Source organism: Westerdykella ornata (genome assembly GCF_010094085.1).
Source record: "Westerdykella ornata strain CBS 379.55 unplaced genomic scaffold EI97scaffold_3, whole genome shotgun sequence".
NCBI classification, from domain to species: domain Eukaryota; kingdom Fungi; phylum Ascomycota; class Dothideomycetes; order Pleosporales; family Sporormiaceae; genus Westerdykella; species Westerdykella ornata.
In genome coordinates this window covers 912,896-925,519 of record NW_022986853.1, presented here as the reverse complement: position 1 = coordinate 925,519, position 12,624 = coordinate 912,896, and the positions used below count along the sequence as shown (strand labels likewise).

Here is a 12,624-nt window from a genome sequence, read left to right as displayed (position 1 = left end):
CGCGTTTCGCTGGGCAAAGAGGTCAGACGCTCATCTTCCGAGGTCGCGCTAATAGCACGCACACAACCAACTTCCCCAACATCGAATAAACGTATATCTATTAGCTATGTACAATTTTGCTCGGTAACACAACATCCAAGGAACCGCCCAATGCAAGATATATCCATGCAAAAACCGCCAAATGCATCACCCGACCTCTCCCTCTCCTTCTCTCTCGCTCAGGCTTCCACCGCCCACCTCTCCTCGGGACTCTTCTTCACCAACTCCTTCCACCCAGGCCTCAGAGGCGGATACTTGGTCCCAACCTCCCTAAACCTATCCCTCCGAATCTCCTCGACCCTCCGCTCCTCCTTCCCCTCCCTGACCCTCCTCTCATTCTGTCTCCTCCTCAACTCCTCCAATTTCCTCATCCGCTCCCTCGTCTCCTCTTCGCTCTCATATCTCGGTACGCGAGGCCCGCTTCTAGGCGCCGAGTCCGCAAACAGTCCCGCGTAGCGTATATACCGACCTTCCTCCATGGCCGTCCGCACCTCGTGGAAGCGCTCGACGGCGGTATCGCGCTCCTTCTGCCAGCGGAGGACCTCGCCTTCCTTGTGGGCAAGTAGCTGCTCCAACTTCTTGACCTGCTTCTGCAGCGCGTCGATCTCGAACCATTCCGGGTCGTTCTTGGGTAGGTGGTCGTAGTACTGCTTGATCGTCTCGCGCATCTCCTGCTCGTGCTGCTCGATCATGGTCTCGCGCTCCCGCAGGTTCTGCTGGTACTGCTCGTGCTCGGCGCGGTACTCGTTCTCCCAGTTCGCGGCTGCCTCGCGGAACTGGTTGCGCTGCGTGGCGAGGAGCTTGTAGCGCTTGTTGAGGTGGACGAGGCGCTCCTCGAGGACTTTGATTTGGTTCTTCAGTTCGGGCGCGTTGGATTCGATGGTGAATTGACGAAGGCGCTCGTGTTCGTCGCTCAGCTTTCGATAGGCGGCTTCTTTGTCGTGGTAGAGCTGTTCCCAGTCGTCCTTTTGCTTGGAGTCCTCTGCGTTTGCTTCTGCGAAGAGTTGGCTTGCGAGGCGCTGAGCGAGGCCCTGTTGTTTCTCAACCTCCTCTTGGAGGTTCCGGAGTTCCTCCAGGTGCTTCTGTTCCATTTCGGTTATGGTATCCAGCCGGCTCGCAAGCTCTTGCTCCAGTGCCGCCTTCTCTTCCGCCAGGGCGGATGCCTTGGTACCGTACAGGACCATCAGCTCTATGATGCCAATACGCAGCTCAGCGGCCTCGTCCGGACCCTCCCTGCCGAGCTCGAACATATCCTTGAACTCGGCAGGGCTCTTCATACCATTCTCCGCGACCATACCATGCATCGCTGACACATCGTCGAGAAGCTGCTCCATGGCCTTGGCGTACTTGCCTCCCTCCTCAGACATCTTTGCTTCCATTTCAGCAACCTTCTGGCCCAGAAGCTCTTTCTCAGATGTCCTCTGTCGCAGCTCTTCTTCGAGTCTCTCTTTCTCTGCACCGAGGGTATCGACCTCTGTTTTAAGCAACGCCTGCGCTTCGGAGAGATCGGAGTGGGCCGCCTTCAACTCTTCAACAGCCTGCTGGGCTGACTCCGCCATTTTGTTCGCTACCTCGAGAGCCTTCTTGAGCTGGTCGTCCTTTTCGGCCTCGATGGCCCGCTGCTCAGCCTCTTGGAGAGAACCCTCAAGCTTGTTGACTTTGTCTTCCAGCTTCCTCTCGCTCTCCCTATTCCGCTCTTTCTCAGCGTCGAGCTCCGCCTTCAACTGCTTCTTCTCTTCCAGCACATCCCGTAGCGCCCGCTGCAGACTTGATAATTCCCGCAGCCCCGGCGACTCGGGCGAAAAGGGGTCTTGAGAATAGCTTCCCGACAAGCGCTTGTGTTGCGACCCCAAGGGCGAGCCTCGCATTTCCTTGTTCGGCGTGTTGGGCATAGACTTGTACGCAGATCTGTCTTGAGACGCTGACCTGAGACTGTCTATGGAGTGATAACTGCGCGCTCCATGCCGCGATGGCGTGCTATTTTTGCTGCTCAAAGACGGGCGGTGCACTCCTCGTAGAGGCGAACCAGTATTCTCTCCACCGCCATCGTCCGCCGATCCGTGGGTATGGATATGTCTCAGCGTTCTCTCTATGGTGGGCGAATTCTGGGCGGATTGCCTGCGGGAATTGTATTCCTTCTGGGCAATATCTCTTTGGAGGTTTCTGTGGTACAGGGCGTGTTGCTCCTCGGCCTTCTTGGAAAAGGAGACGGTGGGGTCCATAAACGGCCTGTTGTCGACCGTGGTTGTCGTTCGCTTGGGACGGACCCTCTCGTCGCTGCGAAGTCTTCGCGACCGAGACTCCGTGGTGTAGATTGAGGATGTATCTCCAAACGTCTCCGTCTCGTACGTGTAAATGGATGCGCCGTCGATCTCTACGTCGTGCCCTTCTCCTTGTTCCTGAAACTGCATCGATCCGGTGTCTGAAGGGGTGGCTTGTCTCTGGTCGAACTCATGCTGTCGGTCCTTGAATACGGCATCTAGGTTCTCGATATCCTCCTTTTCCGGGATTTCGGAAAGGGGTCGTATGCGTTGATGTCTTCCCGAACCAATCGATATCTCGTCGCTGGCTCCATCCCTGGTCCCGGCGTTGGGCTGTTCCTGGAGATTCCTGATACTTCGCGGTCGGGAAGCATTTTCCCTTGCTGGTGTGGAGGGTTCCTCTTCCCTGTTCTCGCTATTCGTCGCCATGATTACAGTAGTATGCTATATGACCCAAGATGCAAACGTAGATTGCAAAAATGAAAAAGATTGCCTCGGATACCCCAAAAAGGGGGATGCGCAGAACCACCCAAAGACTTTTTTTCCTCGAAACAAACGCCTGCAAAATGCTGTTACAACGGCAAGAGAACCGAAAAAAATCCAAAACAAACTCGGTGCTATAGTTAGAAATACCTGGAGATGCTATTTTCATCCGCGCGGACAACAACGATGGGTATGCAGTATGTACAAAGGGAAGATGATGAAACAGGCGCGCGCTCAGGATTTGCAGGGAACAAAGCAAGCCGTTTGTCCTCACAGCCCCCGCACGTTTTCGCCTCGGTGGTTCATTGTCCGCGAAATGTCCCTGATCGAAATCTGAAACTGTGAGAGAGGGTGGACGTGCATCAACATACTGTCAAAGCATGCTCCCACGCGTGTGTGCCTGAGAGGGGCGTTCCACGCGACGGATGGCGGAGCTCGTGGGTGCTCGTCCCCCCCAGATCGCCCGCTTCCTTTGACGCTAACTGTATCGAGATGGCGCGTCTTCTAACCTCCCCTCTTCGCCTGCTCTCCCCTCCTTGGGGATTGCTGTGCCTCACAAAAGAAAAAGTGATGGATCCATAACCTGGAAACCCTTATGCTGGCTGGAATATTGGCCTCTGCATCGAGACCTGCTGGACGGCGGCCGACCTGCGCCAGCAGCACGATGAATTGTGACGGCCCCATCACCATCAGCCACCGGACAGTTGTGCAACGCAGAGAGGCGAGGGTGCAAATGCGGGGCGTGTACTGATCATTGGGGCGAAGATCTAAACTTGGGGAAGGAAATGATGTAGATGAGTGCAATTTGCGGGACCATAGCCCAAGTCTGAGGGACGAGATTCACGTGGCAGTGCCTGGATGCTACTATTCGTGTCCTAGTCTGCAAGCGGAAGCAGAGTAGTCGTGAACAGAACTTTGAGTGTATTCAGACAAAGGGTATTACGAGATACTGCTTCGATGGCTTCTCCAGAGAACGGGTTGGACTGGGCAGTGCAATGAGCAGCAGAGAAGTGCAGTCAAGCTTTGGTAAGGGACCGGGCGAGGGGTATCGTCGGCATCCCAGGGGACCATGATGCAGCAGACGTGGGGAAGCGAATTTGACCGCAGTTGTGCCTGGAATACGAGGGCTTTTTCCTGTTTCCTTGACATCTCTCCCTCAAGTTGAGTTGCGGTGGCTTTTTGCGACCACACCTTTTCCGTCTGAACAGCCATCTGCGAAAAGCGGTGGGCACCTCAACCAATGGTGGCAAAGGCTAGAGACATCCACGATTACCAGTCTCCTGGTACCTTTGTCCGCCTTCAGCAACGGCGAGGGCTTTCCCCTACGTGAGCAGTGTACTCGAGGACTAGCCCTCTGTACAAATACGTCTGGGGGACTCACCTCACTGGACAAAGAAGTCCTACCAATCCACTCACCTCCTAAGCTTTGCCTAAGTCGTTCGACAAAGAACTACACCAAACCATAACCTCAGACACCCCACGTTTTGCCTAACGTTAACGCCTGTTTATCTCTCATTTCGCATTTGATTGCTCTTTCGTGGCTGGAATTGCCGGTGAGCAGCGGGTACCTGCAACAGGTTCGTCTCTACATTGGTTGAGATCCGAAATGCATCCTGCAATGGGAGCAAACCCATGGCTTCTAGGGCGTGCGCTAACTCTCAGTCCTAGATCCAGCAATTGAATTAGTCTCGTCAGTTCGAACCACGGTTTGGGGGCACAGAGGGAGCCGGTGCCTGCATACCTGGATGAGAATCCGTCCACTCCGTTGCTACGACGCACCATTCTTCACCAATCCTCACAAAACCACGTTATCTTCCGAGAACGCTCATTCTTGGTTCGCAACTTGCAGTGTGCACCCGTGAAACACAGACCATCTTCGGATCGAAACGATTCTCGGATCCCCTCTGAACCGCCACAACGCGGCCTGCTGCAAAACATCGTTGAAACAAAAGTTCGTCACAGCCGCTCCGTAAAAATGATGGCAGAATCACTAGGTCGTCATCATCCCCCTCCTACTCCTCCAAGTGACCATGCCGACCTGCATTTGAACCTTCACCAGATTGCGCAGTACAATGCGGAACAGCACCACCCAGCCAACATCGGCAGCAACGGTCTTGATCGCACAGGCCCCTCGGCGCATGTTGTGGTGCCGTATGCCGATCATATCTCTTCCATCAAGCTGGACGACAATCACTTCAGCAAGAACCCGGATTCTAAAGCAGTCAGTGTTGGGCAAGCCCTTCTGCTCTCGTTTGATGGAAGACTGACCAGTCACTAGAAGGTCCATGGTGACGGCTTAAGCCATTATGAGTCCAATAGCTTCGACGGGCTTAATGTAAGTGAAACGCCATTGACACTGGAGCTTATGGATATCTGACAGTTTGAAGGCACCCCAGGCGAATGCTGAAAGTTCGCCTCCGACGCCTACGTCTGCAGCTGGCAACGATGAATTCGAACGGCGAACCCGCAGTGGGCGGGCTCTTGCCCCGCCAACCTCGCATGCTGTGGAACGGCAGGTCAAGACGCGCGTTAAGGCTACTCCGAAGTCGAGGAAACCAAAAGCTGGGAAGGGCGAAAAGCCGAAAGCACCGAAACTTACTTTGCCCCTCAGCATCTTGACCAAGGACATGACATCGGTACCGATGAAGAATATAGAGGAGTTGGTGAATAGACCGGCAGAGGAGAGGCGCAAAGAAGCCGAGGGGAGGAATGGATACATTACCAGGCCGATGAACTCGTTCATGCTGTATCGCTCAGCTTACGCGGAACGCACTAAGGAGTGGAGTAAGCAGAAGTGTCTGCAGAATAACCATCAAGTCGTGTCTTCATTATGCGGAGAGAGCTGGAACCTGGAACCGCCAGAGGTCCGCGAACTCTTCAACGAGTACGCCAAGATCGAGAGGATCAACCACCAGAATGCCCATCCAGACTATAAGTTCTCCCCAAGCAAGGCGTCGGTCCCAGTGAGGAGGCGGAGAGATGAGCTTTCGGATGAGGAGCCCAGCGACCTGGATGATGCCGAGTATGTACCTGGGCAGGGTCGTTCTCGAAGCAGACCGTCCAAAAGGCAGGAGAGGGATCTCGGATACGCCGTCAATGCGTCAGAGACGATGAATGCGGTATACTTCGATCGCGGTTATCGTTGGGAGCTGCCCAACGCTGGGAGGCCGCTACCCATGCCGGTACAAGGAGACTACTACCACCACTACTATCCATCGAGTGGTCATCCCAACATGGGTATGGCGGCCGGCGTCATGGAGGAGATGCACATGAGGAGAATAAGCTCGACAGGGTTGCCGATGCACTACTCGCCCGAACCAGCCATGTTGGGACTGCCCGGTGGAAATGCAGCGGATATGATGCAGCACCTCCATTCCGCTGTAGGAACGCCGCTGTCGCAGGACGGTCAGGTTGACCCGATGCTCCTTGCGTATGATGGAGGCCATCCAGATATGGAGTCGAGCATGATGTCTTCCTCATTTCAGAGCGGTCATCTGGACGAGTTCGACAGAGACATGCATCCGCATACGGACCAATCCTTCCTGGCCTCTTCGGAAGATGATTTCCATACCGAACATTGGCATCCGGATCCAACCATGATCACGATGGAACAAGGATCGGAATTTGAAAAGTGGATGGAGGATCATCACGCTGCATAGCGTGTAAGGGGTCCACCAAAGCAATCGAGTTAAGGCATGGTTGGGATTGGATCAACTGGCAATGTTGGTTTCAACGGGCGTTGCTGGTGTTGCAGGATAGATACCCATTGTGATGGAACTGCGCGCCATCCCGCACGGATCCCGGAACAACTATTATTCCGGGATGCCCTATCTGCATGCAGCCCCACCTCGCAACACTCTCTATAGCAGTATCTCACTTTGTAGCCAATTCAACCAGTTCGATCCTCTACACCCATTGTCCACAAGGGCTGGCTGTTTGTTAGGGCTTGGGTCTTTTGTGTTCTTGTTTATCTTCCCGATGATTTGTGGATTAGAATAGATCGGTTCTGTAATCAGTAATTATTCTGCAAAGGTAGCTGTGACTGAGATCGACAGCCAGAGGGTACATGCACCATGTGAGACGATGATCCTGGCCTGAATATCATCACCTTTGTAGGCGCCGTCTCTTAGACTTTTGAATATGTGAATTGCACACAGAGCATGCGCTTGGAAGAGCCGAGCGTGTTTGATCAGTGAAAGAGGACTCGAAGAGTGAGGTTGCAAACCTACCTGGCAGAGTTTAGTCGAAGTGCACGGACCCGTTTCGAGGTTGGCACTAAATCCGGCGTGGACAACAACCTTGGGAACGATAGATGGTCCCCGCCAGCTTCAACATTCTGAAGGCGCATACGGAGTACTCAAAGTTGCTCGCGTCCACCCCACTCGGCCGTCGCTAAAGCTGTCTGCGAGCCGTCAGTTGAGCTGAGGAATATTGCTTCTCTACGTTTACTTTTATCACAGTCACCGTCATGTACGGGGAAATAGGGAACAAATTGGTAGCTCCATCTTGTCATCGTCCACCTGCACCAGCGAAAGAGATAAGCTAATGTCGCCCAGGTGCAACATGCCAAACGCACACAGTCGCTGGCACATCTGCCGCCCTATCAGACGGAAATGGTCCGAGCCGTAACGCGCGAAGTCCGGGATTTGGACAAGGACGTCGCAGCGATCCTCGAGCCTTTCGCGGGCTCGTTCAATCCATCCACCGAGCCTGCGACTGCCTGTGCGCTACTGGTCAATCACTTGTGCATGCGGCGGAACAAACGGTGTCTTCTTGCGTATCACCGAGTGCGGTCGGATAGATTGGAGGAGATGTGCTGGAATGGCGTCGATGTGCTCGAGAGGCAATATCAGCAGCAACAAAATAGCAACAGGCCGGCCGGAGAAGGGGACGGCAGCTCAAGCAGCCTAAGCCCAGAGGAAGAGGAATACGTCCGCCAATATAGCGATTTGTTGGCCGCATACAAGGGACAATGGACGGACATTGATTTGACAGGCAGCCTGGAACCGCCCAAGGATCTCTTTATTGATGTACGAGTGCTCAAAGACGCAGGAGAGATACAAACAGAATACGGGTATGCGCCTTTGTTGTTGGAGATGGCTTTGCACAACGCTTTGGGCTAATGTTCTCCAGCGCAATTACCTTGACGAAGAACAGCCAGTTCTATGTACGTCAAGGTGATGTGGAACGGCTGATCTCCCAGGGGTATTTGCAGCGCCTGAGTTGAGCACGAATTGGGGTGGAAGATGACAGACGACCAAGATGCTCGGAATAAAATGCCTGATACGACCCCTGTCCACAAGCCGGTGCCGGATGCCACGACCCGATCCCATGTAGGTAGGAGGATAGTGACGATTCGGATTATCCAGGATAAGGGAGGTTCAGCATACGATGTTGAGGGAAGCAGAGAGAAGAGGCAGATCATCGGCTCTCACCGTGGGCAGTCTCTTCCCACCCACGCTGCAGGAGTCGTACTGCGCCAGCAATACAGAGTCCTCAGAAGATGCAGAATCCGACCCAAATGCGGAGCTGGGGGTTGCAGGAGGCGGATGCGACGGGTGGGCATTCGAGAGGACAGCAGCAGCATTGCATACGCAGTATGGATAGCCGCAGTCGCCATTTCCCGGTTTTGTGGTGTGATGGGTCGCAAGAGTCGAAACGTTGAAGTCTCTTGCTGGCAGCTGCGAACAGTTGTTGGGGCCGGGCCAGCCAGGGCGAGTGCCGAAACAGGGTTAGCCCATGACGTCGGCTTATCTATTTTATCATCTCTAGCCATCACGACCCGTTCTGGTGCACGCCTCAGAAAAAACTTTGGTCGAGTAGTGCTTTGCTCTCACCCACTTGACCCCTCCTCAGTCCTCATCCTAGCCACCACCATAACCCCCTCGCTTCAGAAGCCCTGCCAGGGCCCCTCTGTCGTCCGCTAGGGAATGCACCATGCTGTATCCAGAAGCCAATGTCTTTTCCCACCTCACTCTGCATCAATCCTTTGACAGAATTCCACGATCCGCCGTTCCACCTCCTCCCAAGAAGAATTGAGCATCCGTCGCACCACTGTGACCCGTTTTGCAACCTGATCATGCTAGTGTGAGGCAACAAGAGCCAGGAACATGGTTACAATACCGAGACTCTCGATGAGGAGGCGCGGCAGTTCAGATGCAACGCAGGAAGAGCAGTTACCCTTCACCAATGACCAAGTCAGCGATGCAGATTTTTCTGGTCCCAACACCCTTCCTCGATCACGTCCCGTCCGAGCAGCTTCTACAGCGTCCAACACCTTTCTCTCGAGCTCGTATACACAGCGCGCCCCTCCGCGATCCTTTGCCCATCATGCATCCCAGCATTCCGCAGAACCGCCTCAATACTCGTCGCAGGGCGTGCGCGAACGAACCGAGGAGCTGGCATCGTATGCGTTAGATTCGCACACATATACAGACCCGGGTCGCAGAATCAGCTTCGTCGGCTCCGACACAGCCTCCACCAGACACGGCGCTTTGGTCTCCGAGGGCACACCTGAACCGGGACCGAGGGCATCCCTGGACACTGAGAATACGGATGCCTTCGAGGAGGAGAGTGAGCCGGAATCAGCCGATACTTTGGTACACCCGTACCCTGCGCCGGACGAGTCAACTGGAGCTGCACGGCCAAGCGTGAGAGTGACTTTGCCCTCAAACGTCCCTAAGGTGGTCGTAGAAGATACGGAAACCACCCCGTTGCTTCCCAGGGCACGTCTAACTCGAGCAAGGAGCCGAGACCAGGGTTGGGAATCTGCACCAAATAGAAGGAGCTCAGGTCGTGGAGCCTCCACGAGACAAAAGTATGAAAGCAAAATCGCCCATGCCACTGCGGCAGCCCGACACCGCTTCGCGCGTGTGGGACGCGCTCTCACGAACCCTAAGAACTACACCAAAGATGCGGCTATTGCGGCCACTCTGACAAGTCTGCAGGTGACGTCTGCGGTCTTCTTAGGCCTCCTCCTCAACATTCTGGATGCCCTCTCATACGGATATATACTCTTTCCCCTTGGAACCCAGATGTTCAGCCAGACCGGTCCAGATGGCATTTCCATATTCTTCGTCAGTTGCGTTGTGTCGCAGCTCTGCTATTCGCTTGGACTATCGATGTTTAGAGGTGGCGTCGGCTCCGAAATGATTGAAGTGGTTCCCTTCTTCCACAAGATGGCCTACTCGATCATGGGCAAAATGAGCGGGAGGAGTGACGACGCTATAATGGCCACCGTCATTGTCTCCTACTGCTTGAGCTCTATCATCACTGGACTCATTTTTCTCTTCCTCGGCGGCTTCAAGCTCGGCAATCTCGTCAGTTTCTTCCCTAGGCATATTCTCATTGGCTGCATAGGAGGAGTGGGATTCTTCTTGGTTGTGACCGGCATCGAAGTTTCCGCTCGCCTTGAAGGGAACCTGAATTACGACCTGGACACGCTGCGCAAATTGTTCGCCTCCGATACAATTTATCTCTGGGTTCTGCCCCTCGTCCTTGCTATCACAGTGCTCATCATCCGTCGGCTTAACAAAAGTCCCTTTGTGTTGCCCGCCTTCTTTATAGCGGTATTTGTCGTCTTCTACATTGTCGTCAAGCTCATTTTGAGGTCGGATTTGGAACCCCTACGACAAGCAGGGTGGATTTTCGAGAAGCCTCAATCTGGCGTTCCGTTTTATAGATTCTATTCATACTTTAGTACGTGGATTGCGCAAAAAGGCGGAAGCATACACTAACAGTTGACAGAATTCAAGAGCGTAGACTATTCCGCGCTTCTTTCCACCCTTCCCACCATGTTCGCCTTGTCGTTCTTCGGCATAATTCATGTCCCTATCAACGTCCCAGCCCTTGCGGCTGCCGCGAAGGAAGATAACGTCGATGTCAACAGGGAACTGATTGCCCACGGAGTGTCTAACACCTTGTCAGGCTGTGTCGGCAGTATCCAGGTACGCAATGCTCTCACCCCTGGTCAGAGATCTAATCTCACATTGGTCCAGAATTACCTTGTCTACGCCAACAGCGTCATGTTCATGGAAAACGGCGGTGACAGCCGCGCGGCCGGAGTTCTCCTCGCTGCAGCAACAGCAGCCGTTTGGATGGCCGGACCCGCCATGATCGGCTTCATTCCCGTCTGCCTGGTCGGCGCCCTCATCTTCCTCCTTGGCATCGAACTGCTCGAAGAAGCTGTCTGGGACCCGCTAGGCAAGTGCCACAGACTGGAGTATTTCACCATCATCGCCATTGTGCTTATTATGGGCATCTATGACTTCGTTGTCGGCATTTTCGCGGGCATTGTGCTCGCCTGTCTCAGCTACGTTGTCCAGAGCTCTCGCACACCTGCCGTACGGGCTAGCTACAGCGGAGAAGTCGCTGAATCGACCGTGCGACGACCGCGAGCTGATCGCCGCTATCTAAGCCGTGTGCGGAACCAGATCCGGGTGATCAAGCTGAGCGGCTTCCTCTTCTTCGGGACCATTGTGTCGGTCGAGGCATATATGCGGTCTCTAATAGCAGAGGACAACGTGCAGAAACACCTCACGAGCTTTATCATTGTTGATTTCAAACACGTTACCGACGCCGACTTTAGCAGCTCTGAGGGGTTTGTACGGATCAACCGCATCCTGGCGAGAAAGCATGTCAAGTTGATTGTGAGCGGAGTGTCATTCTCGAGCAAAGTTGGCCAGGCCCTGCATAACGTTGGCTTGTTTGATGCAGAGAAAGGCGACAATGAGTGTCCCCCGCCCCAGGTCTTTGAGGACTTGAACACGGCGCTCGAGGCGTGTGAGAACGAGCTCCTGGAGGCGTTCTACCTGCACTGCAGCCGCAGCAGTGCCACGGTCAACAAGCGGCAACCCACGCCTCCCATGTCCATCCATGGAGAAACGACGCCGCGACCTGTCCGATCCGATGACGTCCACGATGCTGCCGCCACAGCCGCAGACGCAGGAGCTACAACACGCTCCTCCTCCAGCCCCACCACCAGTGCCCTTCCCATCAACCCCTTGGATCCCAACTGGCAATCCCCACGCCGCGGCGCGCAATACCTTGCCGCCGCCACCACGATGCGGGAGACCGCCGGCAGTGGGATGCTCCATCCTACCTCCCACTCCCCACCCGCCGAACCCCCAACTACACCCTCCCCCTCGCCCTCGACCCACCACGCACTACCAACATCCACCTCGCCCTCATCCGCAAAATACAAGCACTTCTCGCAACCGCTCAAGATCATGCTGCAGACCTTCGAAGGCGTCTCGTCGCGCGGCATCGACTTCTGGCACCGCGCGGCCCCGTACTTTGAGCGCCGCACCTATCCCGCAGGTAAACTCGTCTACTCGCGCGGCGACGAGCCGGATGGGTTTTATATCCTTGAGAGGGGCCGGTTTCGGGCAGAGTACGAGTTATCCCCTTCTTCGTCGTCGTCGTCGTCGTCGTCGAACGACGCACACATTGATGTCCTGGGTAAATCCCCCCACGTCGATCAAGCGTGGGCAGGCGCGAGCCGGTTCTACGAGGTCATCCTCCCCGGCACGACGTGCGGGGAACTTCCCTTCTTCAGCGAGACGGGGCGCACGGGGACCGTGGTGGCGGAGGGGGATAGTGGGCGGAATGATAATAATAATCATGGGAGAGGGAGAGGAGGAGGAGCGGGAACGGGAGCGGGAGTGGGTGTGGGAATCGGTGGCGAGTGCGTCGCTTGGTGTCTTACGCGCGAGGCGTGGGCGAGGTTGGAGAGGGAGGAACCCGAGGTTGGGAGGGAGTTGGTGCGCGTCGGGCTGAGGTTGACTAAGGAGCGGTTGGATGCTATCACGGGTTATGTGCTCGTGGCTGCTTCGTGATGGGA

At 55.0% G+C, this 12,624-nt stretch overlaps 4 protein-coding genes across 4 annotated transcripts; 3 read left to right on the top strand and 1 right to left on the bottom strand.

Annotated features, from left to right (window-relative positions):
* Window positions 1–218: 218 nt before the first annotated feature.
* On the bottom strand, window positions 219–2,729 carry EI97DRAFT_439827 (uncharacterized protein; the record flags this gene model as incomplete). The annotated part of the gene is made up of 1 exon (XM_033799582.1): window positions 219–2,729. The coding sequence occupies one exon, from the start codon at window positions 2,727–2,729 to the stop codon at window positions 219–221; it is 2,511 nt and encodes an 836-aa protein (XP_033657028.1).
* Window positions 2,730–4,343: 1,614 nt separating this feature from the next.
* EI97DRAFT_177958 (uncharacterized protein) lies at window positions 4,344–6,643 on the top strand. Its single transcript, XM_033793479.1, has 4 exons — window positions 4,344–4,456; window positions 4,525–5,004; window positions 5,062–5,118; window positions 5,171–6,643. Exons 2-4 carry the CDS (start codon window positions 4,759–4,761, stop codon window positions 6,440–6,442), a joined length of 1,575 nt encoding a protein of 524 aa, XP_033657027.1. The 5' UTR covers window positions 4,344–4,456; window positions 4,525–4,758; the 3' UTR covers window positions 6,443–6,643.
* A 608-nt stretch (window positions 6,644–7,251) lies between these two features.
* On the top strand, window positions 7,252–8,010 carry EI97DRAFT_370347 (PSF1 domain-containing protein; the record flags this gene model as incomplete). Its single annotated transcript, XM_033795226.1, has 3 exons — window positions 7,252–7,278; window positions 7,340–7,857; window positions 7,917–8,010. 3 exons carry the CDS (start codon window positions 7,252–7,254, stop codon window positions 8,008–8,010), a joined length of 639 nt encoding a protein of 212 aa, XP_033657026.1.
* An 814-nt stretch (window positions 8,011–8,824) lies between these two features.
* EI97DRAFT_481955 (uncharacterized protein) lies at window positions 8,825–12,619 on the top strand (the record flags this gene model as incomplete). The annotated part of the gene is made up of 3 exons (XM_033802052.1): window positions 8,825–10,481; window positions 10,530–10,729; window positions 10,781–12,619. The coding sequence occupies exons 1-3, from the start codon at window positions 8,894–8,896 to the stop codon at window positions 12,617–12,619; spliced, it is 3,627 nt and encodes a 1,208-aa protein (XP_033657025.1). The 5' UTR covers window positions 8,825–8,893.
* Between the last annotated feature and the right edge of the window lie 5 nt (window positions 12,620–12,624).

What these genes read in the sequence shown, in the direction of transcription:
- EI97DRAFT_177958 (XM_033793479.1), top strand. Translation starts at nt 4,759, where the DNA reads ATGATGGCAGAATCACTAGGTCGTCATCATCCCCCTCCTACTCCTCCA. An exon ending in AGAACCCGGATTCTAAAGCA is followed by an intron (nt 5,005 to 5,061) that starts GTCAGTGTTGGG and finishes ACCAGTCACTAG; the next exon opens with AAGGTCCATGGTGACGGCTT. An exon ending in ATAGCTTCGACGGGCTTAAT is followed by an intron (nt 5,119 to 5,170) that starts GTAAGTGAAACG and finishes GACAGTTTGAAG; the next exon opens with GCACCCCAGGCGAATGCTGA.